Source organism: Anarhichas minor, unplaced genomic scaffold, assembly GCF_050575085.1.
Source record: "Anarhichas minor isolate MPS153535 unplaced genomic scaffold, ASM5057508v1 ptg000025l, whole genome shotgun sequence".
Lineage (NCBI taxonomy): Eukaryota > Metazoa > Chordata > Actinopteri > Perciformes > Anarhichadidae > Anarhichas > Anarhichas minor.
In genome coordinates, this window is record NW_027466471.1 from 11456478 (window position 1) to 11483994 (window position 27517).

At 42.4% G+C, this 27517-nt stretch overlaps 2 protein-coding genes across 2 annotated transcripts; one reads left to right on the forward strand and one right to left on the reverse strand.

Moving 5' to 3' along the window:
• The first annotated feature begins 1552 nt into the window (after nucleotides 1–1552).
• On the forward strand, nucleotides 1553–8554 carry pik3ip1 (phosphoinositide-3-kinase interacting protein 1). The gene is made up of 6 exons (XM_076098831.1): nucleotides 1553–2561; nucleotides 2726–2854; nucleotides 3276–3392; nucleotides 4885–5079; nucleotides 5211–5289; nucleotides 6932–8554. The coding sequence occupies exons 1-6, from the start codon at nucleotides 2459–2461 to the stop codon at nucleotides 7134–7136; spliced, it is 828 nt and encodes a 275-aa protein (XP_075954946.1). The 5' UTR covers nucleotides 1553–2458; the 3' UTR covers nucleotides 7137–8554.
• Nucleotides 8555–8707: 153 nt separating this feature from the next.
• Nucleotides 8708–26389, reverse strand: limk2 (LIM domain kinase 2). The gene is made up of 16 exons (XM_076098830.1): nucleotides 26374–26389; nucleotides 26054–26150; nucleotides 19841–19976; nucleotides 16860–16969; nucleotides 16245–16430; nucleotides 15928–16033; nucleotides 14983–15197; nucleotides 14691–14874; nucleotides 14487–14573; nucleotides 14154–14285; nucleotides 13604–13660; nucleotides 13378–13443; nucleotides 11834–12008; nucleotides 11696–11751; nucleotides 11216–11373; nucleotides 8708–10783 (listed from the first exon to the last, which is right to left on the reverse strand). The coding sequence occupies exons 1-16, from the start codon at nucleotides 26387–26389 to the stop codon at nucleotides 10570–10572; spliced, it is 1995 nt and encodes a 664-aa protein (XP_075954945.1). The 3' UTR covers nucleotides 8708–10569.
• Nucleotides 26390–27517: the final 1128 nt, after the last annotated feature.

Genomic DNA, 27517 nt, shown 5'->3' on the forward strand with positions numbered 1-27517 from the left:
ACGGGAATATGTGGTCCAGGTTGAAAAATAAATTAAATGACCCTGTAATGAAATCTACATTGCAAAAACAATCCCCTATAACTCAGTTTCATGTATTCACAAGTCATTTAAGACAAAGCTTATAGCACAGATCTCTGAAAAATACAAATGTGGCCTTAAACTTTGCTCTACTTCAAGACAAAGGCAGGAAAGTAATTTGGCTTGACAGCTTGTCAATGTGTCAGAAAACAAAGACATACTTTATATGAAAAGACATCAATTCTCTCTGAATCTGCCTGAACCTGCAATTGTGTGTCTTTTGCCTTCTACCTTAGAAACAAAGTTTGAGATGTGAGTTTAAAAGCAAGGTCGGCAGTTTACGGAAGACAAAGCTGAAAAAATGACCATCTGGCTCAATAAAAGCCTGAGCTATCGTTATTGAGAGTAAGTTGTCTCTTAGTAAGCTTACGTCCTGCTAATTCAATTACTAGTTTACTGTGGCAACAGGGAATAAGGCCAAGTAGGTACATCCACTTTTATTGTGTTTGTGTGTGTGTGAGTGTGGGTGTGTGTGTGTACATGCAAACAGAAAATTGTTCCACTGTTGCATCACAAGCCAGTGGATCCAGAGGATGACAGTAACAAGTTTAATGAATTAAATGTATTTTAAAAGAAGGGTTTTGTCAGTTTAGCTGTGCATTCAGATTTTAAAAAAGAACCGTCAATGCTGAATATAATAAAGATAACTATTGAGGTTGTCATAAAATGTTTTTCTTTCATCTCATCAGCGATGCTAGTTTCATTTTCCAAAGCTTGACACAAAGCTAGTGAACCACTCTCCCTACACGCATTGCTCCTTCGAAGTAGTGGACACTGTAAATACCCAGCCTCGTACAATGTGAAGCCTGTAATAACATAGCAAAACGCTTTTAGTCTATTGTGGTATGTTGTGGTGGACTATCAAGGATTTCAGTATTTATTAATATATAAGAAGAAACTTCAGCTATGTCCCTGATTTAGGCAGTTGCTTCCACTCCAGACAAAAAGTCTCAAATTAAATTGTTGAAATATTGCCCGACTCTGGTCCTCAGCGACAATAAATCAAGACGCTCATGGACAACATCTTAAACTAAGGAGTCAGATTTACTACTGTTGAGTCAAAATTAAGAGTTAGTACATTAATATTATGATAGCTTCTATACCAACTTCACTAAATCACCTCAGTTCAGTTCAGGTATGGAAGTCTATTCCTGGAGACAAAAAACAACGGATTTAAAATGATCCATAATAAGCTTTTTTGTGTAAATCAACTTCATTACTATATAAACTTTTTATTTAAAAAAATATGAATCTCTTAATCTACTATTGCATACATTTTATATTTTTGAATTTTTTATCATAACTGAGTTCTTTCTTTCAGTGGTGGAAATGAGCTTCCATAGTTGGCTCAGTACCAAATGTGTTCCCCTTTAATGGTCTCTCGTGACTTGTGGTTTCACCCAGTGCATGATGGGAGAGGCTCCTGGGTCCCTCGTGCCCCCTGTAACCCTGAACGAGCAGAGTGTGATTGTGAGTGCCGGACAGATGCTTTGTGTTTGCTCTAGTAATTGCCTGAAAACAGGGCCAGCATCCATTTGAAAAGTGGCTTAGTGAAGAGTGACTGACTCAGGGGTTGGCTGCCCTCTTTACCAGTCAGCCAACAATGACACAGGGCCTCTCTGCACGTGAGCAGCTCACCGGCAGATGCAGGCAAATACTATTTGTAGCTGTCCTTTATCGGCCTCGGTAGGGTCTTCTTCTTCGGACCAAGGCCAGCGGAAAAAACAGGCCTCATGTGGCGGAGAGGAAGCCTGGGAAACAGGAAGATTGGGTTTGGACAGATGCACCAAGCACTCAGAGCCAGATAGATTATACATGGAAAGTAACGACCGTAGGTTATTTTCAAATGGAAAGGGAAAGCAGCTATTTATAGACGAGCGCAGAACATGTGATAAACATGGAAATGATTGTTGGACAGGGAGAAGGAAAAAGTTTGAGTGTGGATCATAGAAGTAACATAAAAAGAAAATGCAGGTTGAACAAAAATGTGAAAGAACTTAGTTGAATTTCTCTGCTGACTGTTTTGAAGACGTGTTTATTCTCACAAGGCTGCATGTCATGATACGTTTCCTGACTACTTTGCAGCTGATGTGTGTGTGCTTGTGTGTGTGTGTGTGTGTGTGTGTGTGTGTTTGTGTGAGAGAGAGAACCCGGTGAGGCTTTAGGACCTTGAGGTTTGTGCTGCAAAGAGCAGCTCCTCCTCCACAGAAGGCTGTTTACCAAGAAAGCTGACAAAAACAAGGGCTGGGACTCCAGCGAGAGGAGCAGTGTGCCTGATGCAGATCTAGCACAGGCTCGTCGTCCATTTTAAACAATTTGTTTATGTGTTTGATATCTTTTTTGTTTTTGTATTTTTTAGAGTAAAGCAAAGTAGCGCACCATGTTGTCGGTTACTTCAACCCGTCAGCTCTTCAAGATGTTTTTCTCTTTGCTCGTGTTCGTGAGCGTGGCCATGCTGGAGAGCAGTGCAGCAAATGAAAACGGTAAAATTAAACATTAAGGAATTTTTTGGGGGGTATTTTATTTCATGTGTGGGGGGAACAAAATGTACAGTGAAGTTTGATTCACTTTAAATCACATCCAAAATATAATGAATCATTCTGTTCTATTGCGGTGTGCTCACATGTTATTTTGTTTTTATTCTCAGACTGCATGAGATCCAATGGTGTGGAGTACAGAGGGGAACTACAGAGCTCCTCCTCGGGTCTGGCCTGTCTCAACTGGACCAACACCAGTAGAGACTATGATGATGAACTCCATCCTGATTCACAGACAGGTAAACAACTTTAATGTGTCTTTTAATGCAGAGATCAGGAAATGACCCATCAACTTAAGTCATTCCTCTCCTGTTTTCATGCTGAAGACGGGTACAACAGTTTCCTGACAGGATAACAAACAGCTCTTACGTCTTTGTTGATGCAGTGTAATAATACAGGTTGCCTCAGGATTGCAAGTCTTTACACACATGCAGAGGATTGATATTCACATCCACTGATTTATTTGTTAAATGGCTTCTATTATACGTCTGCCATTTCCTTTCTTTGTGCTCATGGCGGCCTGTTCATTGTGTGATGAGGTGGGGTTAATGATTATTGCATCCAGTGGTTTACCCACTAGGCGGGACAGACAGAGACAGGCTTATGTTTCCAGGAGGCATCAGTAACAGGCGTGTGCTGTTTCTACCGTTCCTCCTGTAGGTGTGGGAGATCACCATTACTGCCGAAACCCAGACTCCTCTGAGAGGCCTTGGTGCTACATTGCCGGTCCAGATGGGGCAGTCCAGAGACAATTCTGTGCAGTTGACACATGCAAAGGTAAGTAAACACCGGACACAACAACAGTCAATCCAATTCGGATACTATAGTTGGCATTTGCACAAAGGAAATTTGTAGAAACAGCTAGAAAAATAGCTCCCAAAGCCGGACCTGGCAAAGACAAATATGCATATTCCAAATGAATGACAAAACAATCCTAAAACATGCACACTAAATGAGAATGCTCTGTGAGATTTTTTCAGACTGTGCTCTCTTGATGCTGTCGGCAATTACTTTCTCTTTTCTCTAAAGCTCTCATGATTTTAAGAAGTGGGTTATGCTAGGGAGAAATAATGAGGTGACATTCTTTGTAGTTATGCAAATGTCCTAATTAATCAACACACAAAGAAGAGGATGCAGTCAAATTATTAACTTGTATGGGTCAACCCAAAAAGTTTTTTAAAAGCTTGGTGTATTTTTACCACAAATAAACCATGTGCAAGTGATTTCCCATTTACGTTTATTAGTCTGCAGAAGGTCAGTTGGTCAAGATTAACGCAGCGAGATAAGTTTCGTCTACTTTGCACTTTGTTTCCTTCTTATCTCCGAAGCCAAATCAAGTCACACAATAACAAAGCCCTGCAGTTATGTCATAAAGTTTGAAGAAAGCCGTTGACCACGCTCCAAACCGTAGCTCATTGGCAGAGAGAAAAATTCTTCGCTTGGAGACGGCAGCTAATTGGCTGCTTCAATTCACGACGTCATGCCCTTTAACTCCAGAGTTCGTAAACAACAACTTGTGTGGAGGAAATGGAAGTTAAAGAGCAGATGTTGACAGCTGCAAGCTGAACCTTCCTGTCCCCTGAGATAGAGTCGAGCATGCGGAGCCTGTTTCTGTTTGGCACATATTTTAAAAACCATGCGCGTCAATGCAACTATAAACTTATTTTCAATCCAACTTCTTGAGAGCATTGTCACAGATTTCGTCGTGCTGGTCAGGAGGTTTTCTGCGTCAGTAGTAACATTGTTAGACCAGCAGTAAATGGAAAACCACACGGTCCAGATGATGCACCAGAAAGTACATTACTATAACAAGCGTCCACACACTAGACAAGTATTGATATGATATTTTAGAATAAGATAAAGGCCATTTTCTGGAAAATGAACTGATAAACTGTGTTATGGACAAAATAAACTCCCATACAAGACCTTTGAAATTAATGTGCTTTTATCACATTAATGCAAAAATCTCATAAAAATCCCAAAATGAAGCAGTCATAGAGCAGTCCTGCTCATTGATGTCTATCCCACAATGGTCTAATACACCGTAAGGTAGTAAAGGGAGAGATACCACGGCATAAATGATATCGCAAAATCAATGTCCTAGTGTATGTATAGCAGTACATTCTTCATTTCACCCCAACTCTGAGTGGTAACAGTTCAGATATGATATGGCTTCCATTGGCAGTACATCAACAGTAGCACAACTCATCTCCAATTATAACTCATTTAACTGTTGTTTTACACTGGCATTGGTCATTTGTGTCTTTAGAACAACAAGCCACGATTGTACCAGCAGCAGAGGCAGAATCCCTCAAGCCAACAGGAACCATTCCGTCCACTGAGAGCTTTCAACCGGCCAAGGCAGGGGCCTCTCAGAGAGAAGTAGCTGCTGTGCAGCCAGTGATGGGAATCAGCCAGCGAGTGCTTACAGGACCCAAAAAGAAAAAGGACCTCGGCACGCTCGGTATGTTGTTATTACGCCGAAAACATGGTTTGAATTCATCTTCGTGTGGCATTGCTCCATAAACTGAAGGTCTTCGTGTTCAGTTGGTACGCTCAGTTTTTAACCTTTTATGTTGTCCGTTTGTTTTTCAGGCTACGTCTTCGGCGTCCTCATGATAGCCGTCATAATCCTCCTCGGATTAGGCATCACATTTGGCTACTTCTATAAGAGGTCAGTATCAAAATCACAACAAGATCATCAATCATCATCCTCAGTCTTACAGGAAGTTGATGAAAAGGACCTAATGTTGAGCATTTACTTATTTCTTTCTCTTTGAAAAAGCGTTTCATCTGTTTACAGGATGTCATGATTACATTGTGCACGTCTGCTGTAACAAAGCCAACATGTGATGCTTCAAAGCTTCTCGTGGTTTCCTGTTTGCACCGGCACATGTAGTATTGTTCAAAGCTTTAGGATGTGCAGGAGACAGTACAGTATAATTCGTTAAAACACGTGATAGCATGCATGTTTATGCGTGTTTAGGGCATCAGCTGTTGTTCACATTCCCCAGGGATGCTCTCTGTTCCGCTTGGCAGCGATTTTAATGCCTTTGTCACAAAACAACCGCAACAGTGGGGGAACGTGGGGAGAAACAGGAAGTGAAATGCCTGCAGTCTAGTGGGGGAACATGGGGAGAAACAGGAAGTGAAATGCCTGCGGTCTATTTTAAACATTCTTATTTTATGTTCTTGAAATAAAGACAGGGTTGGATTGGATGGAGAAGCCTGCACATTCACTGCAGTTATGTAATGTGCAAAATGATGGCCCCACTGTTGTGATGCCCTCACAGGTCTGTGTTTGGCTGTCAAATCTGATTAGCAGTCTTTGTTTTCTATTTCAGGAGGTGATTATTATATAAAGGAGGCGCAGCATGTTATGTCAGAGGGTTTATACCAGATTGTTGTGCAGTAATCAGTCTTTGTGAACAACCTGTAATTATTATTTCAATGAATAGTTTGACATTTCAGGAAATTGGCGTATTCTTTTTATTGCTGAGAATTGGATGAGAAGATTAAAACCACTCTCATATCTGCCCATTAACTATTTGGCTGTGGCCAGCTGACAGTCAGCGTTAGCTTAGCACAAAGACTGGAAACAGGGGGAAACAGCTAGCCTGGGTAGTTTGCCAGGCAACCACCTCCAGGAAGTTTCCAACCAAGAAACAGTCTGCTACATAACACCCTGTAGAACGACGAGTGGTCGACCCTTTGCTTTTTGTACAGACTAAATCGATTTTGTTACCTTTATACAGAGCCAGGCTAGCTGTTTCCCCCTGTTTCCAGTCTTTGTGCTAAGCTAAGCCAACTTGCTGCTGGTTCTCGCTGCACAGCGCACAGACATGAAGATGAATCTTAACTAACTCTGAGCAAAAAAGATTCTGGGGAATGTGATATGCTTTAAGCTTAAATGAACCACACGCTAGTGCAAAGTTACAAAACATGCTGCCGTAAAGCATGCAGGTAGGAAGTGTTTTGTACATTGTTGTGTTTTGGCTCCGGATCAGTAGAAAGCATCACTGCGTTGGAGAAGATAGGCTCCTCGCCAGACTGTCAGCACTCTGTTCCCTTTCACCATCTGTCCCTTGCCTTTGCTGGGGACCTGGCACTTGTTATAACAGGCTCTGATATCTACAGTACATACAGCATGTTATCTGAAGCTCCTTATCATGAATATGTAGCTTGGGTGGCCAAAAGTATCAGCCACACGACTGCCAAAAGTCATCACTTTGGTAGCTATTTTTATTATGATAACAGCAAAAAAAAAAAAAGACTTAACACTAATTTAATTTGCATTCTCTGCTGTTTGTGTTTAGGGGTCTGGCCTTAAAGAAGCAGCATGAGCAGCGAGTGTACGAGCGCGAGATGCAGAGGATCACCCTGCCCCTGTCGGCTTTCTCCAACCCCGCCTGTGAGCTGGTGGACGAGAACACCATCGTGATCACAGCAGAGCACGAGACGACCCACGTGGAGGGCGGGGACCCTCTCATGGGCCCGCAAGCCGGTACCCCCGGAGCATGAGCATGCGCGTGGTCCTCAGACGCAGGACTGTGATACATTTATGTGAACCGAAGCACTTCTTTACGTCTTCGTTCCTCCCTTCTGCCTCCCTGAGTAACCTCTGTTCTAAAAGGAGTAGGGGAGCAGTGTTCGCTCTTTTGTACCCCCTTTCCATTGGTTTTTATACATCGGAGGCACAAACAAAACAAGCTGTGGACACAGTCTTAACAACTCGACACCATTTTGGTGGATCTGTTGTCGATGAAGATATGACATGAAGTCTTTAATATTCACTTTTGCTACATTTGATAGCCAAGAAAACAAGGTCATGTGCTGTCCCCTTAAATAACAGTGTGAATATCTAGTCTGATGAACTTGCCAGTGTTTATATTGGTGTGTAATGAAACCAATTCCTTATAAAGAGATGGTTTTTGGAATGGGGGTTCATAGCCTTTTTTTTTTTTTGTACGTTTCATGGAGGTTTCATTTCTATTGACCTGTTGGCTGTGCCCAGGGAGACGCAGATAAGAAACCTGTATGTGAAAACACTGCTTTGTCTAGGAGACACGCTGGTGACACAGATGAGGGAAAAAGAGGTAAAACCGGCCCACTGAAGACAAGGGAAGGCCCCCAACTCTGCCTTAGCATGATACGTCTGAATGTATTTGTTCTTGTTTCACCCAGATGGATTTTTGTTTCTCTCTTTGTACTCGACTGACAGACCTATGTGGTTGCAAAGCATGACGGGCGGTCAGGTCATCAGCAGACATGATGGAGGACTTGCCCTTTTCTTCCACAGGTTACGGAGTGACAGGAAATATACAGAGTGCTCTCGGGAAGCATGAGAGGCCGTAGATTATCCTCAGGACGACACAGACCAGAGAAGTAAAGGTCTGTCTTTGCAGAGCAGGACAGCGAGTGTGTTGAAGGGATGAGGAAGCCTGGGGGATTAGATTCAGACGTTTGAGTTATGCACTTGACGCTTCAGGAGAGAGAGATCGATGGAGTAGAACAGAAATAGTCCAAAGTCTGCATGCACATGGTTACCTGCTGCATGTTTGTATTCAGGGGCCATATTTTTGCATCTTTAAAAAGTAGAACTACTGATCGAAGAAGACATTTTAGTAAAATACCTGCCTGGAAATAAAAATAATTGTACATAGAAGATTCTGTTACACATGATGCACTGTTACTTCCCAGTGTATTGCCAGTTTGTTTGTTATCACTCTGTCACTTCACATGATCTTGTTTTGTGATTATTGCTGGATCGGCATCACTGGTAATCTTTTTAACAGTCTGTGTGCTGACTGTAATTATTTTTTTCTTCATATAAGCGACATGTTCAAAATACTGTTGTTCAGCATTTGAATTTAGTACTTGTGTATTTGTATGAATATGAATTTTCACTGCTGGGACTGAAATAAAACTTCAAACTCTGACACTATGATGTGATGTAATCAATGCATTTAAAATGATAAGAGGGAGAACAACATAGTGCTGCACAATGGCTGGAGGAATGTCTTGTTATGCAAGGTTTGTTCACAGTAGGAACTTTCTTGCAGCAGCTCCCTCTGTTGGCCATTCTTCAACACATACGAGAGTCATCGGAGTCGCCTGATAAAGAAGGTTAAGATCGAAGGTAAGAAGTACAAGTAGGACAAAGAGATTTGAAGATGCTTGTAAAAACATCTAAACTCAAACAGCTACAGAAAAAAACAACCTGTTAAAAGGAAGTTTGGATCTCTGGATGTTATTCAGTGGCCGACATACACTTTGATAGTGACCCATTTTTGATTTATTTCTGATTAATTGACAATATTCACCTTTATTCGATAATCCGCAGATCTATTTAAAAGGTGCTAAAATAAGCAAATAAACAGTCAATGAGAATCGTTTTAAGGTTGCAGGTAACGATTCAAATAAGCAATTTAAAGTCTTCATTAAGCCCATTTATCATTTACTCTACAAAATGTGAAAAATGGAAAATGCACGTCACCAAAGTGAAGTCTTGAATCTGTTTTTGTCTGACCAGCAGTCAAAGATATAATTATTAATATACGGTATGTTCTGTTGGGAAGCTGTAAACAATACATCTCATTCATTTATTTTCATTTCTAACAAGGACAACTTAACTTTTGTCAAAATCGGAAGTCACTGAGGTCATTAATCACTAATTTCCCTGAAAAAAAAAAAAAAAGATTTGTCATTTTTGCAGTGATCAGATTCTTTGTAAATAAAACCCAGTTCCTTCGTTTGTTTCTACAAATTATTTAACTTTAATCCTGAATCATATAAAGAGAGTGGATTATTAGTACACTTCACACTTTTACTGACACGCAAAATTGAAGAATGACAACGAAAAAAAAACCTACTTTAAGAAAGTTTATTTATGAAACACTACAGTGATATAAATAATAGTGGTTACAGCTGGTCGTCAGTACCTTGCATGATGACAGCAAAAAGGCAAAAACCTCCATAGTGAGAAAATGTCCAAACATCTAGAGTTCCCATTAGACAATGTCATGTAATTAGAGGCATGATATGTACATATTTATATACATCGCTTAAGAAAAAAAATCCAGTTCTTCTGTACAAAGCAACTTCTTACAGTCAATAAGTGGAGTGATTATGTCTGACAATTATTAACAGCAGCCCTACTTTCCATAAGAGCTTCTGCCCCGTTTTTATTTAATAGGCATCAGGTGTTTGATAGAACCTTTGAACAAAATGTCAGTGTGGCAAAAAGTTAATTCATCGTTCTAAGAAATTAATACAAATCATTAGTCTATAAAGTAAAGAACCATACTTTTAACCATCTCGTCAAAAATGTGATCAGCGGTCAAAACGTTCCTTCGCCATCTTGAGCCAAATCTCAGGACGATGAAACTATTCGCAGTCGGTGAGCGTTTGTTCTTCCAAAGCTACTTTAAGTCACACCTGTTTTCTTCAAGCTGTGCCGTCTGTTTACTTGGACCTATCAGCCAGCCAGAGACTGCGGAGCATCTTTGACTGCTTTGCTGCCGAAGTGGAGTCCTCTGGTGGACAAGGACTGATCTGTGCATTCCACTCACAGCACACCACAACTTCAGAGCACGAAAAACAAAACTGCCGTCACATCAGACTCATCGAGTCTTTTTAAGATGTTCGTCTATTGTCGGGGAAAGGACCAAAGAATGTTGCATATTGTCTTTATACACCGTAAACATTAGTAAAACCCTGTGTGTGTGTGTGTGTGTTGAGTGGGGGCTTAACAGGGTAGAACAAAATAGTAACCAACACTAGTCCTTTTGAAATGTGTCTTTCCAAGTTCACTGGCACTTTAAGAGTTAAGGCGCCACACAAGGAGATTGGTCCAGCTACCACAGGTTATCCAGTTTAACACAATTTCCCTCTTTTTCTCATCCACAATATTAGTGCAGCAGTTGAGAGGGGTCAAAGAAGACAGGCGCAGGTCCTAGGTGCCACTGCCTGTTATGCTGGAAGAGTCTGGAGGGGCTGCTGTTGGGCTTAATGACTGATCTGTGCTCTGCGACGGGGAGCCGTCCTTAGCCATGTAGAGTCGACTCGCGCTCTGGTGAAGTTCATCCAGTTCGGCTGGCAGGGGGATCCCCAGCTCCTGGTTGAGGGACAGAGCGTCAATCCAGTCCTCCAGCTTCTGGAAAGGTGGGCTGAGGGGAGGAGGAGGAGGAAAGAGCACACAGGGCACACACAGAGAGGTTTGAGGTTAAAGCTGGACTGACGAGGTTGAGAGAGAACACGAGGAAGCAATCTGGCAGCCGAGGCGTGCCCCAGTGCAGGCAGGTCGACATGGCATCTGTTGTTAGCAAATGTTTTTCTCTCCCACTGCTTCTACACACTCTTGAGATCAAATAACCGGCTGCACAACATCTGCCCAGGTGACGGCAGACACATTTTCTCATGTGGCCATTTGAGTGAGTGATAAATACCTTTATTCACAAAATATTTTACAATCGAAATTTTTGGTGCACAAGCTGTTGATTTGGCGTTGCTCAGGTTATCAAGGAGCAGCGCTCTACCGCGGCTCATCATAATAGAGAAAGTGCAAGCTCTTATGGGACACACTGACAGCAGGTGCTCACCGGTTGTCTGGGGTGAGGTCGCAGCAGGCTACGGTCAGTGGGAAGAAAGCTGGTGGACAGTCTTCAGGGAGAAACTTCTCCACAAACTTGCCAACATTCAGGCCAAAGTCCAGAGTCCTGGGGAGGCACTCGGGATCTGCGTAGACTTTTCCAATGATCTGGATCATAAGACGGAGGAGGAGGAGGTAAGCGTCAATGAGTAGACGCACACTTTTACACTGAAATATCAGCACAGGCCAGAACATGTTTCAGCTTATTAACTACAATGGTGTCTACTTTACATGACGTCCTAGGATTTCTTAAGAATGCAAGTGCTTTTTAGATCTGTAGAGACTTGAACGTTGCTTGGCAATGTTTTGACATCTGTATGTTGTCATGGTGTAATAACACAGATGTGAGGAGACCGAGGATTTTAGCATTGCAATCACAAGCTATGTTTTTATCGGAAAATCAAAGCAGGTAATCCGGGTACTTTCTCACCTCACAGAGTACAATTCCAAAGGAGAAAATGTCCACCTTCTCGTCATAGCGTTTACCTGAAACCACATCAAGTGAAAGGATAAAGTAAACGCACAGAATGAATTATCTTCTGTTCATTTAAGTTGGTCAGCGGCTCACCATTTAGCATCTCTGGAGCCATCCAGTAAGGGTTTCCCACGACAGTGTACCGCTTCTTTCGGCCGATGCGTCTGAACACCCTCTTCTTCGTGGTCGGTTTTTCAGGTGGAGGCGTAACTTTGTCCTCTAGTATGAGTCGGGACAGTCCAAAGTCAGCGACAACCACAGTGTTGTCCTGTTGAAAGATGACGCTTAACGGTTACATTTTTACTACTTCTTTATGAAACTATTTCTTTTGAACTCTGTACGTGAAAGAAAGAAGCACATTCGTCTTCTCGTCAGCCTTTAATTCATTGCCCCTCACTCACTAGTAGAAAAGCTTGTATCTTATTTTTATTTAGATTATAAACTCATCAAATGGATTATCAATTTTCTAACTAACACAACTCAGACAATAGTTAAGAATTGTCGAGCATCAGAATGAATTGTTTGTTTGTTGTTCCACTGGTTCACCGCAGGGTTTACCATCTTGTTTACAGAGGAGTGTCGTAGTTCATATCGGAATAAAGACATTGTAACATTTACTGACGACGTCACACCCATAATGAAAGAATTTGTGGACTGGTGCAACAGATCTTTTTGGGGATTTAAATGTATCCTAAACAAAATAAATGATAATCTCTCTCTTTTTCTTTATGGAGGCTAAGCCCCTTTGGAGTAGATCAGAGAATATTGACAATGTTTTATCCTTCTTGCATTGAAAGTATTTGAACTTTTTCAATTGTCTGCTGGTTTACATCCTGTTGCCAAAAGGACAAGAACTGGCTGAACTGCAAGGTGTCGTTAACCTAAAGTTCTAAAATCAATGGCAAAACACAATGATCCCTAGTACAGCTTAATGTTGAGCAAGACCTCAAAAAAGACTACAAGATATAGAAGACCCACACATGTCGTCTTAGAGCTGCTGCCATCAAGACGGCAGCTTAGTTCACTTGTATTTAAAACAAACGGGAGGTTTAGTTTTACACATTCACACTTTGACCTGTGTTAGATATCGCTGCTACCGATCCTTGTGTATGTCTTTTTAACACGTGTCATACGTGTATTATCATATTGTTTATTAAATATGTGTAAATGAATTGTCTGTATTTCAGTTTGTGTGCTCACTCACCTTGAAGTGCCCCTTGAGGGACTAATTCAGTTTTTTTCAATTGAATCGATTTATAGTAAAGAGTCACATTACTTTGTATATTGTGTACTTTTCCTGATGTAACAAAGCAAATGTTGAGTTGAACGATAAAACAAGAAGAAGAATCAATGCTTTTTAAAATCAAGGAATCATAAATATAGTAAATGCTCTTTGAGACTCTCGTAGAATCTGCTGAAGTAAAGCAATATTGTGTTGAGTTCACAGTAAAATAAAAAAAAAAGGTTTACAACTATTCTTGTTCAGCAAATCACAGGGCTGTGAACTTCTTTCACCCACAGCTGGCTGCACGCCAACTTTTACTCCGTTCATGAATTGTACAAATCGTTCCCACCCTTTAACCCTCTTGTTCAGATGTTGTGATGTGTAACGGCTGGTACGACGCCGTGTCACCTACCAGTTTAACCAGGCAGTTGTGAGAGTTGAGGTCTCTGTGTATGATGCTCATGGAGTGAAGGTAGGCCTGAAACAAAGAGGGTCAAATTCACTTTTATGTAGTAAAACCTTTCAGCGCTATCCACACATCATCCCCTGTGCCACAGGGCACATTTACAAACAAGGCAGCTGAAAACAGCAGCCAAAGATTTCACTTATAGTAACGTCTTCACAAGAGGCCAGCTCACCATGCCAGAAGCGATGCTCCTTGCAAAGCTCACCCTTTGCTCCCATGGAAACGGATCCTGTTAGTCCCGAGAAAAGACACACAAAAAACAAGAGAGAAATGAATAGAAGATCCCTCAGAGGCCATAATGCAGAACAGAGGTAAAAACAACATGATTTAGCACCACAGTAGAGACAGGAGAACAGCATTTAACAGTAAACAAGATTAACTGGCCCTCCTCCACATACTACATATAATTAAAACACTCTCCCTCTCCTCATGTGGCCGTGCACTGAACTGAACTGCCTCTCACAAAAGCTGTGGGAGGAGGGGAGCAAAGCGCTTCAAATTTCACCTGGAAACACTTTATACAACTTTTCTCATTCCACATCTTGGCCACTTGTCAGCCAGCCCACTACTAGAGAGCTGAGAGCCCCCCCCCCCTCCCCTCCCCACATCAGTGCAGAGTTCCCTTCAGATCAGCCCCCCCGTCCCACACGACTCCGAGCAGCACTCAGCTCTTTCTGTGGCCACTGAGGGGTGTTTTAAGTGCATCAACTAGTTCAACTCACCGTGTCTCGGATGAAATCTTTCAGGGTGCCTCCCTCAATATACTCGGTTATCAAATTGAGCCGCTTGTCCTTGTATAGCACACCAATGAACTTCAACACGTGGGGATGTTCGAGGCACCGCATTACTTTGACCTGAAGATTAGGCAGAAACAGAGGTAGAGTTAAAAAGAAGGAAATCAGATCCATGTTCTCCCATAAGGCAAAACCCTCATAGAAAAAGGAGGTAGAAAGAAGTAATTGTGGGAACATGTGACATGCTTTCAGTTGTGAGTAATACATTACAGCTCCGTGCAGAGGCATAGGACTCTGTTCGGCCTGCTGCAGATTACCAACCTCCTTTAGGAAATCCTTCTGGGTCTCTTCATCACAACGGATCAGCTCCTTCATCACCATCACTTCTCCCGTGGCTTTAAGAGTCACCTGTTGGTGGGACAAAGCAACATTTGCATTACTTGAAGCCCACTGCATGATGAACATTACAAAAAAAGAAAAGTCACGAATGAAGTTAAATACACGGATGAGAGGTTGGAGGCTGACCTTTATAGCCTGCCCGAAGAAGCCTTTTCCTAAGACCTCTCCGTGGATGAGGTCACATGGCCGGAAGATGCGATGAGAGCTGCTGGAGGATCTCAAGGATTCAGAGCGCCCGATGTTTTGGGTAATAAAAGGCATCTCTTTAGGAGAAATTGGCCCTGGTGACTTGCATGTGCTGTTACTGCGCCTGGAGAGAATAAGGTTGATTAAAAATGACAAAAATGATGTACTTATCTCTTGTTCATTACAGACCTGTGATGTGTAAGCTGTGTGGGTGTTGGCTACTCTAACATACCTCAAAGACCTTCTTTTCAGTGTGCTGTCGTCAACCACATCGGTTCTCTCCAGGACCGTGTTAGCGGGCGAGGACAGACGCATGCGGGACGTGGCTGAGACTCCCAGATGGGTTCTCGGCGACCCGAGTCTGAGCCGGTCTAAACGCTGCCTGACTGGGTCGTACTCCATCAGTAGCTGCAGCGTGTGACTGGTGCGGTGAATAAGATCATCCACCTGAAACCAGATTAGGGTTGAAGGAGTTTAAAGTGATTCGTTGGTGGGAATATATATCAGACTCTTCCCGAGATTCCTACGATTTCTCGACATAATTAAAACTAAATTTCGACTTAGAGCTGCTGTGAGGAACTTTTATGTCTCGTATGGTCTCGTTTAGGCAACAGTATTAAATAGAGACGGTTTCATAACCAGGTAAAAGTTCCTCACATCAATTTTAATTATGGATATTTAATTATAAAAACTATGTTTGTGCTGATTTACTCATGTAAACACTGAACATTATAACCTTCATTAAGGCATCATTTATTGCAAGACTGTTGAATTAAACTGCAATAGTTTTCGCTAAGTGTACCTAATAAACTGCCAACTGCCTACATCTACAAGGCAGAGAGCAGAGGAGTTGGATTGGTTCGTAGGACTTGACCTTGAATCAGATTAAGAGTCAAAACTAATTAAAAAGCACGACTTCATTCCCACCTTTGAGATGCTAAGTGCAGTCATACCACATACCGTCCTCTCCCAGCTGAAGAATGTATAAAGGACGGAGGAATGTGAGGAATGACAAAGAATACATTAGCCTGTGTTGTTGAACAAGAACATAGCTTTGCAAATTGCACTCAAGGAATGGACTTGCCCTTAATAGCGACACTAATTGGCTTCCTTTGACAAAACTCAGATCGCATCCAACTTCACGAGCACCAGAGATGTGTGTGAGGAATAAACCCACCTCCTCCTGCATCAATGTCCCCACAGGAAGGCCATTAATCTCCAGGATCCTGTCCCCAACATGGATGGCATTTCGGACCTCTGGACTAATGAGCATCCCTCTGACTCTGGAACAACACAGTACCAACATCTGTATATGAGTATTAGCACTAGAGGAGGAAGGTAGAAATGGTTAAACCTGGGTCACAGATTTACACACACACACCACTGCCCTGCCCTGCTATTTAGCAAACCCATAATCAGTTTCACATTGCTCATGCTGCCCCCGCATAACAACAAGACAGGTAGGGAGACCAGCCTCCATCGGGTCCCACTTACTCTTTGACTTGAACACTCGCTGAGCCGTTGACGTCCCTCAACACTGTGACGGAGAAGCCCCTCTTGCCGTTGGCTGCAGACGGCATGGAGATGAGGGTCACGGTGTGTGGCAGGGAGTCCAGCACGGACTCGTGGGAGCACTTCTCCAACATGGGTGTAAGAACCACCTGCTTGTAGCACTTTCCACTGCACACAACAGGGAACAAAGGGGGTGAACCACTGCATGTGTGACATGAGCTTGTTGTTAAGTTACTTTTCTATGATATGATAATAATAACTTCAGGTTATAAGTCCATCTTTGAATCATAAACTCACATGTTAACTAAAACAATACACCCTTCATATCAGAGTAAGAACAGTGAAGAGGTCACTATGCATAAGAATTAAATGCCATTCATGCCTCCATTCAACAATATGGTTCCTAAAACAGGCACAGACTACTTAGTCTTTCGTGAGTATTTTGTGTCATTCAGTAACACTGTGACTTCAAACCTTTACTTCTTGTCGTGCATATTTAGAGAGATATTTAACAGGATGTTAACCCACAGCAGAAACTGCCAGCTGCTTGTGTCTACATTGCAAACAGCTTTGGAGAGGATTGTGCAGGTGTCTTACCAGTAAAGTTTGGACCGCTCAACTAAGGCGTAGGTGTCCCTGTCCTCAATCACCACCTTGCAGCTCAGACACAAAAAGCACTCCGGGTGATACTTGTGTTCTCCGGCCACCTGGAACCACAAAACAAAAAGGGTCGAACTTCAAAAAGACTCGAAGCGGAGAGAAGTAATATGCCGACGGAGAGGCTGCAGTCCCGTCCTGCTTTGCTCCGCTCGTCAGTGATGAGTGTGTCGTGCCGAGTGTTGCTCTGTGCCTTCCTCCCGCTGTGAGCGGTGACGCAGTCGTTAACACCTGCTTTGCTCTCAGGAATCTGCTATGATGTCACCTCTCTAACTCCAGGTCTGAGCCACTTGTCTCCCTTTCAACCCCCTGCCGAAAACACCTCACAGCCACGGGCTCTCTCTCTCTCATCAACACCGCGAGATTTCCGTTTCTGAAATGCATGCTGCATGTTATACGTCACTCTCTCACGCAAGATGAGATAATGTGTGTCACCAGGTACCTCAGCACAGGTTCAATTATGAGATCAAAGTTTGAGGCCTACATGTTCAAATGTGGCTCAGTGGATAATGTGTGGAGAGAGAGAGAGGGAGGAAGGAAAAACTTTATATATAAAGACATTAACATACTTTCAACCATTTCTTACTAACAGGAAATGATACCATACGTGCACTATTGGATGTTAATCAAACTTCACACATGACTAGAAAGCATCTTGCAATGAGATCACATATACTTCCGGAGCCTTGCTCGGACCACGGCCACGTTTCAGCTCAACCTTAATTTTCATCTTTCATTGAAATCTTAAAAGTTTCATGACTGTATCGTGCGACGCTATCAAGGTCACAAAATCATTACCAGCTGGCACAGTAGTCAAAACTGCTTCTGTTATAGTCGTTCCCACTGAAGTCGGTGGGCTGGTAAAAATCGAGCATACTTCATTTTGTCCCTATTCCGGTGTGAATACACAACACACTCAAAACCTGCTTAGAATTCGTGTGTAGTATGGATTAAGGACACAGCTAGAGAATCGCTGTTTAGTTCTCTGCAACTTAAGCCCACTTAAAAATAGTTGAAACCAATATTTCTTCCCACATTAGCCACAGCTCCGAATCAGTGAGTCAGTGCTGGGAAAGGCAGTTGCTACAGAGAGATTAGAGAGACGTCAGCCAAATCATTGTGACATCTCAGGAGTCTGTCTGGAACTCCCTGCCTTCAAGCCAAGGGCAGAACCACCGACACCGACCGCAGTCACAACCTGCCTCGGGCTTCAACGGCAAGACGAGATCAAAGTGAAGAACAATTAGGTCTCATTTTGGAGAGGTAGAAACGTGACAGCAGATTAAATGCTCATCAGAAACAATGCCTTAAAATAAAACCATTGATCAATAAACCGTCCAATAATTAAAACCGGGACAAAAACAACAGTGTTCTGGACTTGAATGCGGAACAAGCAGCAGCAGCTCTGCTGACGGCCCACAATGATTCTCTTTCTGGCTTGTGCGCAATCAGCTCTGCCAAAAACACTTGGCTTCACTGGCTGATGAAGCAGGAGGCCAATACTAAATAGAAGAGTCCATTGTGTGTGTTGCTTGGTGGCAAAAAGGAAAAACTTCAGTCTAGCTCCGTGTTAGACAAGTGACCCTGGTTGTGACCAGAGAGAGCTGCTGCTGCTGCCGCCTGAAGTTCATGTTTCAATCTGGCGATATTTAGTCACAGCTGGTTGACATTTGGATTAAATTCAACATACAGCAGTTTCTCTATATTGGTAACTTTAAATCTACCTTGACTCAGTGCATGATTATTACATCATGGTTCCAAAGTGCGTTGGCCTCTACATCTGACTTTGTAGCATTTCATACTCTCCGTCTCTACACTGGCAAAAATGCAACAACAAAAAAAGTCTTCTTAAAAGTTACATCGTCTTGTTTCAACAGCAGATACTCGCTCTATGAAAACTCATTAGTACAGATAATGATGCGAGTGGTGGACTGTGGGTAAAATCGACAGAACATGAACCCCCTCGTGCTCTCGTGTCTTCCCACTCGATAGTCTGGGAAGTGAACTGTGGAGAACGTCTGTTCAGAGGAAGAACCAGTGTGGTCTGGAGCCCAATCTGCTCCGTTCAGCAGCGGCTGCCAACGTAAAGAAATCATCATCTGTAAATGTAATTACCGCCACAAACCCCCTCTCCCCCCTTGCTTTTTAATGCGTGTTAGCATTAATCTGAAGCAGTAGGGAGAAAGTGGAATGCAGAGAGCATTGACACGCTCTGCTGGCGTTCTGGTATTAGTAATAGAGGAGGAAATGGTTGGCAATTGTCGTTATACGATCATGGCGAGGCAGACTTTGAAAGCCTGCCAATCGCATGTAGCAGCCGGCTAATAGATTTGACCCAGAGTTTATTAGACTGAAGCGTCACGCAATCACAAACCAGCAACAGCCTGGACGGTTGTGATGCTCATTACACACCAGAATAACAACGTGGAAAGGAAAGTGCATAAACACCTCTGGTATTTTTTAGCTCTTTAACCAACTTAAAGTGTGCCGTGAGGCTGGTGTTGGAGAAAGTTAGCATGAGCATTAAAAGAGTATTTCAGTAATATAGCATTAGCTCTTCCATTAAGTTGGGAGACTAGTGAGAAACCAATGGTTATAATCGAAGATATTTAAGAAACACAGACTTTTAGACCCTTATACGGGTACGGTGTCAAATACCCTGATCCTCCACTTCCCTTCCTACGCTTCATAGCACCTTATAGTTTAGTCCTCGTGGCCTGGTAAACGCCCACGTCTTTCATACGCCACACCCTCACTTTGTATCTTTCTGTTACGAATACAGAGCCCAAAACGTAACAAAAGATATTGTAGAAGTGTTGTCACAGGCTGGGTAGCATGTCGACGTGTAATATCAGTGGAGTCCCCCTTTCATCTCAACTGTTGGTCAGGTTTTGGTTCGGCATTAGGTCCAGCAGACTTACCATGGTGGGTCCAGTCATGAGCAGGGAGCAGCCATGACAGAGCTCTCCAAACTTCTCCCAGTAGTGCTCGCGACAGTACAGCTTGCCTTCCTTCTCATAGTACCAGTTAGTCAGGTGGTCACAGCACACAGAACACCTGAGAGGTAAAAAAAAGGAAGAAGAAAAACAGCCCCGGTCACGTCTGCACAGAACAAAGTAGATCAACGGAGGAGAATGAAGAGAAGAGAGGCTTTTTCCAGACTGTAAAGAAATCAATCTTCAAGGGGACGTATGGCCGAGACTCAGAAGCCTGGAGTATTATTTCAAAGACCTGTTGATCATTTCAAAAGAGGAGACGTCGATGCATCAATTCCACAGCTCTCATACAACAACAAGCACTCTGTGGCTCCACTTTGTCTCATTCAGGTTCACGTCATCAACTAATCTATAGCTTATTTTATCTTCAACGAAATAAATCACATTTGAGAGGCTGGAACCACGGAACTACTTAGCGCTCTACTTGACTTCAATGATAAATACCTATCATCATATATCAGATATATATATATATATATATATATATATTAATTATTAGTTTTTTGGCAATTTAATAGTCAGAAAATGTATTATTTGGTTTGAATAAGACATAATTACGCAAGATCTGAGTGCCACACAAACACTGAGGACAAAAAGGGACATTTGCAGTTTGGTAAGAGTTAAAACATTTGAACCATCGCCCAAACGATGTCATCTTTTTTGTATCAATCTCAAAACCTCAAAATCCTCATATTTCATACCAGAGAATGACGTGGAGTAGTAAAGGAGAGCTCGTGTAGAAACCATAAATCACAGCGAGGTTGGACAGGACGGGGACATTAGTTGGGGGCATGTTCCTCACAATGACAGCTTGTACTTTTCCCTCAGTTTAACAAGGTGACGGTAAATAGCTTGCTCCTGAGATGTGCCGGGTCTTGCATGTGTGCTGTTATTTCTGCAGTTTTATAGGGTGAGGGAAAAAAAGACTTTAAGAAACTAGAATCTTCGCCTTTGTGGAAGGTGGATGCAGGGAGAGTTGGGTTATTAGCCTCTGCACGCGACCAATACGGCAGCCAAATACTTTGCTAATTTCCAGCCCTTGAACAGGATCCAGTTGTTTGAGGGAAAACTGCACTTCCACTTTGACAACAACCTACTGCCCGTTAAAAACAAAAGAGTTCAACCGGGGACAGTGATCACATGATGAACATCAATCTGTCTGCACTCATTTTCAGTCACTATCTACCGTCAACTCTCCAATTAAAAAGGTGAAATGCTACAAAAACAACAGTTTAAAAAAGGTAAAATATTAAGGCTTAATTCCACTTCATAGCATAAGAATACTGACTGATCCAAGCTGTCACCAGAGAGGATACTGAGCAGATTAGGGGGAGATCTTTTGGCTGCTACTTCGGGACAACATGTTCAGCGTGAGGAATGCTGATGCTGCCCGCAGACTGGATAGCACCAAAAAAGCTACAAGCGCTCCTTGAACAAGCTGCACTGGTGACGCAGAATGGTGGCGGCAGGTTCGATGAACTCTGTCAGATATTACGCTGCTGAAATCTGTTTTTTTGTGCCATTTCTGCATTCAGACTTTGCAAACAACAAGTTTCTCAACCTCTTGATTTGGCTTGTAGCTCATTTGAGCAAAGGATGCTAACAGAGACTTTGGGTGCGGATCAAAAATAAAACTAACATAGCAGGTGTGACGCAACACACAGGTTTGCTTCCAGGAGTGCCTACAATAACAAACCTTCAACTGACACTTTACTGACTTCCTGATTAACAACTATTTCTAATTCAGGGCTATGATTGTGAGAGCTCTGCTGACGCTCTCTGAACGCTCACATGCTCGTGTCTACGATGATATTAAGTATATCACATGTATGTCTTCTGCAACCATTTCATGCAAGGATGGAAGATGAAATGAGAAATATTACTGTGAGTGGGAATGTGTTTTTTTTTTTTTACAATGATTGTGGTGCAGCGCTGGCAGCCGCTCTCCGCTGAGCCTCGTGCAGCGCGTTGCTCGCTGCACTGCAGGTTAAGCTCATCCAGGCTTATTGACTTTGGGAAAGATTCCAGATAGTTCAAAGTTTTTCTGGCAGAAGTTAAGAAGGAGCCATCTTACCGAGGGAAGACCACATGTTTGTGTCTATTGTGGAGATAATAGTGTAGAGAGGGGCCTTTGTGTTGATGCCCTTTTACCAAACAGCCTGTTCTCCTGAGATAAAAGCAACTTTTATCAAGAATGAACACAGGGTCAGTGTAATGATGACTTCAGCCCGATTCATCACACAACGACGCGATGAGGGTGAGATTGCATGAGTAATGGTAGCTGTGCTGCGGTGGCCACAGCTGCTATAAAGTCCACTCATCTGATCTGTGTTTGTCTGTGTGGGAGTGATGTCAAACAATCTGGATGGAGAACTACACAGCATTCTGTTCCTGTTCATGAAAACTATGGAAATTAGGACCCTAGATCATTTAAATCATGTATTAAGCTTTGTGGAATTCTACAAAACAGTACCGCCCGACCAAGAGCGTGGTTTGAGATATTACATTCTCACAGGTTCATTATTATCGGTGTGTACACCAGCTGACAAGTCAAAAAAGAAATTCCCAAAAATATGTGTTTGCAGTAATTTAGAAACCTTTACACAGTTTGTCCGCCTGACCGCACTGGCGGCTTTAGACGGTACATATATGGGTCACAAGTCTTTAACATGCAAATCTAAGGATTCCAAATCAAAAACGTTGAATGTTTTGTTAGAAAATGTACATTTGCCGATATATTGTTATTCCATTTCCAACTCTCAAACACGGCCATCGGTATCTGACTGATCAAGCTGCAGGATACACAACAGCACTGGTAGGATCAGTATCAGTATTACCTGGTGGTGACACCAATGAGTGCACCCATATGGTCCAATCAAATAAAAGTTATACAAACACACACACACACAAAGAAAGTGGTGTGTATGACATTCAGTCTCTGTGCAGGTGTGGCAGTAAAAACAAAGATGTCCACCGTGTCCGCTTTGCTCTAAATAAAAAGCATTCCTTGACAAAACCAGCCGATAAACTATAATTATTGCCCATTACGTCCCTGCAATAAATCCAGATAAAGTGATGTACGGGTGCTTATAAAAACACCTGACTTCCCTCTAGAGTCTAGGTCAGGGGTCTCAAACTCATTTCCACTCTGGGGCCACATCAGCATCACGGTGGCCCTCGAAGGGCCGGTTGTAACTGTAAGACTGTAACTGTAACTTCTCCTAACATATTGGTAAATAACTGTCTCTGCATTTGATTATTGTTTATTCAAGTGTAAAAATATTGTACATGCAGTTATATAAATGTAAAATTATATTTAAGCACATTTCTGTCATTATAACTTAAATCCTTTTAATTCAGGGTTAAGAAACCCACATTACTCTATCAAAGATCAAACTATTAAAGAAAACAGCAAAGACAAATATCAAACAAGTTATTACAATAACTTTGTTCAAAGCTTAAAATCCTTTCACGGGTGCGTTTGTACAATCCCACGTGAAGTATTTCATGTGTTGTAAAGACACGTTTAAAGTAGTCTTCAATGTACTCACAATACATTTCCATGTCAAGTAACCAGCCAAAGAGCTGCTTCTATGACTGTGTTTAATTATCTCATAACTTCGACTTTCTATCTCAGAATTATGACTTTCTGTCTCATAATTTCGACTACGGGAATATTTTTATTATCAAGTCTAACTTTTACTTTTTTATTTATTTTAAATTTTTGCTGGCGGATTCGCGGGCCACATAAAATGACGTGGCGGGCCGGTTTCGGCCCGCGGGCCTCGAGTTTGAGACCCCTGGTCTCGTGGGACTGTTGGTGCACGATCAGGTGGTTTTTCAATGAACACAATGGTCCTGCCTACACAAACACTACAAAGTAAACATGACTCATTTCCTTATATCCGCATTCCTGCTGGAGTGTATTCCTTTGTTTGTAGTATGAAGTGGAGATAGTAAGAGAGGGACTTCAAATTGTGGCCTTGAAGACCTGACGAGGGAGTGTTGCACTTATAATGGGACCTTATCTGTGGGCGTGTGACTGCTGTGCTCCAAATGTTCCCCACAACAGCCTCTTAGTGGAGAGTGACTGTTGTTTCTCCGTTCATATCACAGGGACAGTGTGTTATTAGACGCAGCCTCTGATTCCTGCTGATTTTGTCAAGACAAAGACAAGCACCAAGTCTGCACATTTGAAAAGCTAAAACCAGCAAAAGTTTAGGTTTTTTTTGGCCTTTGACTATCAGATTAGTTTAAATTTCTGTCAATGGACTTATCGATTAATCAACTTGTACGTTCTGTCCTGCATAACATTTAAGGAAACACAGGTCATAAGAGGTGGCACCAAAACATAAAGGAAGAAACAATAATATAATTTCATATTCTAGTGCAGAAAATGAAAGAGTATAGATCAGAAGGACTAAATATCACCCAATCCTAAAAACATGAAATACAACACTATTTTTGTGGCCAAGTATGATGATAATATCTGCAGCTCTATACACCTCCAGTGATTGTAAATATCCAGCTTTCTTTGGAGGACTCTGCAGCCAGTGTCTGAGACGGTGGACTCACATCTCTGAATCGCCGTCTAGGAATGCAGAGCACAGCGAGAGTGGAGCGTGCCGTTACCTATAGGCCTCAACAACACTGCCAGGGTTTACTGGAACACGGTTGACGTCAGCTTGTAAGAATGTTCCACAAGGTGGAGGTACACGGAGGGGAGAGTGGTAGCATGTGGACAATAGACAATAGGGGCACCACAGGGAGCATCGCGGTAGAAAAGGACATATTGTTTCGTTTTGCTGTACAGTTTTCTTAACAAACTCAGAGATTAAGGTCTTTAAGCATACTTGTGAGCAGTGATTAGAGTGAGTAATTGCTGTTGTGTGTCAAAAAAACAACATTTTGAAACTAAACCTCAGAGACAGCAGTACGGCTTCCCCCACACACACACAAACATATCTAGTATCTTTTAGTTTCTAGGGAGTGTAACTAAAGACGTTTCAGACAATAAGGAGGATGCCAAATAAATGTGAGGGAGCATAAAAGTACAAACGGAGGGAGAGGATCAGTGGTCAGGACCTCAACATCTGAGAGGATACCTGGAGCTGTCCGGATGCGTCACTGATGAGTGTTTGGAAAGAGTGAAATCTCAGCTCAAGTAAGGAAGGAGGACAACGTGCTGCTGGATACTTGCTCAAAAACTTCCAAGAGAGGTATTTCAGTTGTCAGAAACAGACAACAAAGTCAGCACTCATTTTATTCTATTCTTAAGGCTTTTTGGACATGCCAGCAGTCCTCCAGAGCCAGACTGCGGCCACAAAAACCAAACATTTTTTGGATATACTCCACAATATGAGGCTTGTGCTGTGCTGCAATCGGCTACAGTCACAGATCCAAACAAGCACTTCTTAATCATCTGTTTTATAGTGTTAGTGTCAAATCAGGCGCGGTGACAATTCATGTTCACATGACAGTCAGCAACAGTTTGATCGAGTGTAATCGGTTTCATTTACATCTGAGCCACGTTATCTCACATGAGAACAAGTGAACGTTACCGTTAATCAAGGGGAAACCAAATGAGTGACACGTCGCGCTGGCATGTACAGGAAGCCACAGGTCACTGCCCCACGCAGAGATGTCTCACTGCGGGGCAGTGACCTGTGGAAGTCAGAGAGCTCACATCAGCTCAAATGTGGCAATCATTAAGCCTCAGGGGCCGAGAGTCTGAGCAAAGTCCTCCTCCTAGTGGGACCTTTTCACTGACCAATCTGTAGTCCACAACCTGGACCGTCCCCGTGCACAGGTCGGTCAGCTGTGACTGTAGCAGCAATGGACATCCCACATGGTGCATTTTGCGCAGAGAGGCACAACACAATGGGGAATTGTTCAAAACTGGTCTAGGAGGCCCATGTTGAGGCTACAAGACAGACGCTTCTGGGGTTATCCACAAGGCCATTTGTAAGTTCACCTGTACAGTGAAAGCAGCCAGCAGGTCAACCAACAGAAGACAACAACAACTGTGTCCATTTCAATGCAAACGGTAACCCCTCTTCTTTCTATGAAAACAACACAGCAGAGCTCATGACAGGGAGTAGTGCAGGCGTGTTTAAAACCATAAAGCGGACCACTTACTGGAAGCAGGCGGTGTGCCAGGTGTCCTGCAGGACTTTCATGTGAAACGAGTCTTGAATATCTCCTCCACATCCCGCACAGTAACAATGATCTGTACCTTTAAGAAAAGACAAAAGAGTAACATTGCATGCTGAAAAAGCCTGAGGAGTATTTGGAGAAAAGTGAGTAAACAACAGGTTCGACGTAGCACTGAAACTGCACCAAAAAAAACAAGCTGGAAACGTTCAACATCGAATCAACTTGACCGAGAGACTACAACATGTCGCTGTACGGAGACAATGTCTCATCAGTATAAAGTTACAACATGAGATATGTCTTACCTTCTGGTTCCTCCATCTACTTTCTGTGTCGTCGATATTCAAATCCTTTCACAGACGAGTCATACTGAAGCAGGAGAGCTGCGATGCGCCGCTTCAAAGTTTCCTCCCCGTCGTTCAACCAGGACTCTCAGCTCTGAATACCTCGGGAAAGAATAACACTCACAAATCCCTTTAATGCTCCACAGAAAGAGTAAAAGAGTAACGACGCTCCTGCTGGACGAGGCTGCTTCCTTGCCGCTGGCAGGATAACTGACGTAATGCAGTCTTGAAATTCCTGTACGGAAAGCGGAAGGGCTCAACTGGAGCACCTGGAAACAGGAGAAAACTGAGGTTTGGTCCCAAACTGGAAAGGAACAACAGTGGCGCCATCTACTGCCAGAATGACCACATTACCTTTCAATAGCGCACAAGCGAGCACACATTGAACTATTATATAGTTCAATTGATATGCTTTTGAAGGTCCTATAGATCACATAGGTCCTATAGATATATTTAACTGTATGAATAGTGTGGCAGAGGAAATACTTTAATTTCCTACATTATCTGTATTTGTCATTTGTTTTGATTTTAACATGTGCAACAACAAAAAACGCAAACTACTGTGGCACAGTGAGCAGTGCCAGAGTCAGAATTTCAGAAAAACCGAAGTCATGATCCTCTATACCCAGAACATGTTGTCCACACACCATACAGCCTAACAATGTTTTCAATAAATGAATTCAATCAAATGAATAATTACATTTTGATAATGTTATTTGTATTATTATTAAATTCCTCAACAAATGTTTGTTTTTGAAGCTTTCTTCAAGCTGCCAGAAACACCTATTCTGGTGGAGAAATAGTTCTGTATTATTGTGTTTATTTGATGGCCTTAAAGTGGTCAGATTTAAAAAGGGCTCAGGGTAGTTTTCCCACAGTAGGTGTAATGTGGGTGAACATCTATGGCCTGATGTATCAAAGGTAAAATATAGGACAGTCAAAAAGATTTTGTTACTGTAATTTCACACTTGTTTACTGTCATGCCACTCTTTGATTGACACTAGATGATTCAAGGTGTTGATTTATGGTTATATGTAGCTAAAGAAGCTTGTTTTGCTTTTTAAGTGAGGATTTCATTTTGTCACAACAAATTCTGACGATACAG

What these genes read in the sequence shown, in the direction of transcription:
- limk2 (XM_076098830.1), bottom strand. An exon ending in TGGCACACCGCCTGCTTCCA is followed by an intron (nt 19,977 to 26,053) that starts GTAAGTGGTCCG and finishes TTTACCTCTCAG; the next exon opens with GTGTTCTGTGTGCTGTGACC. An exon ending in AGAAGGATTTCCTAAAGGAG is followed by an intron (nt 14,286 to 14,486) that starts GTTGGTAATCTG and finishes CCTAATCTTCAG; the next exon opens with GTCAAAGTAATGCGGTGCCT.
- pik3ip1 (XM_076098831.1), top strand. Translation starts at nt 2,459, where the DNA reads ATGTTGTCGGTTACTTCAACCCGTCAGCTCTTCAAGATGTTTTTCTCT. An exon ending in AAAGGACCTCGGCACGCTCG is followed by an intron (nt 5,080 to 5,210) that starts GTATGTTGTTAT and finishes TTTGTTTTTCAG; the next exon opens with GCTACGTCTTCGGCGTCCTC. An exon ending in TTTGGCTACTTCTATAAGAG is followed by an intron (nt 5,290 to 6,931) that starts GTCAGTATCAAA and finishes GTTTGTGTTTAG; the next exon opens with GGGTCTGGCCTTAAAGAAGC.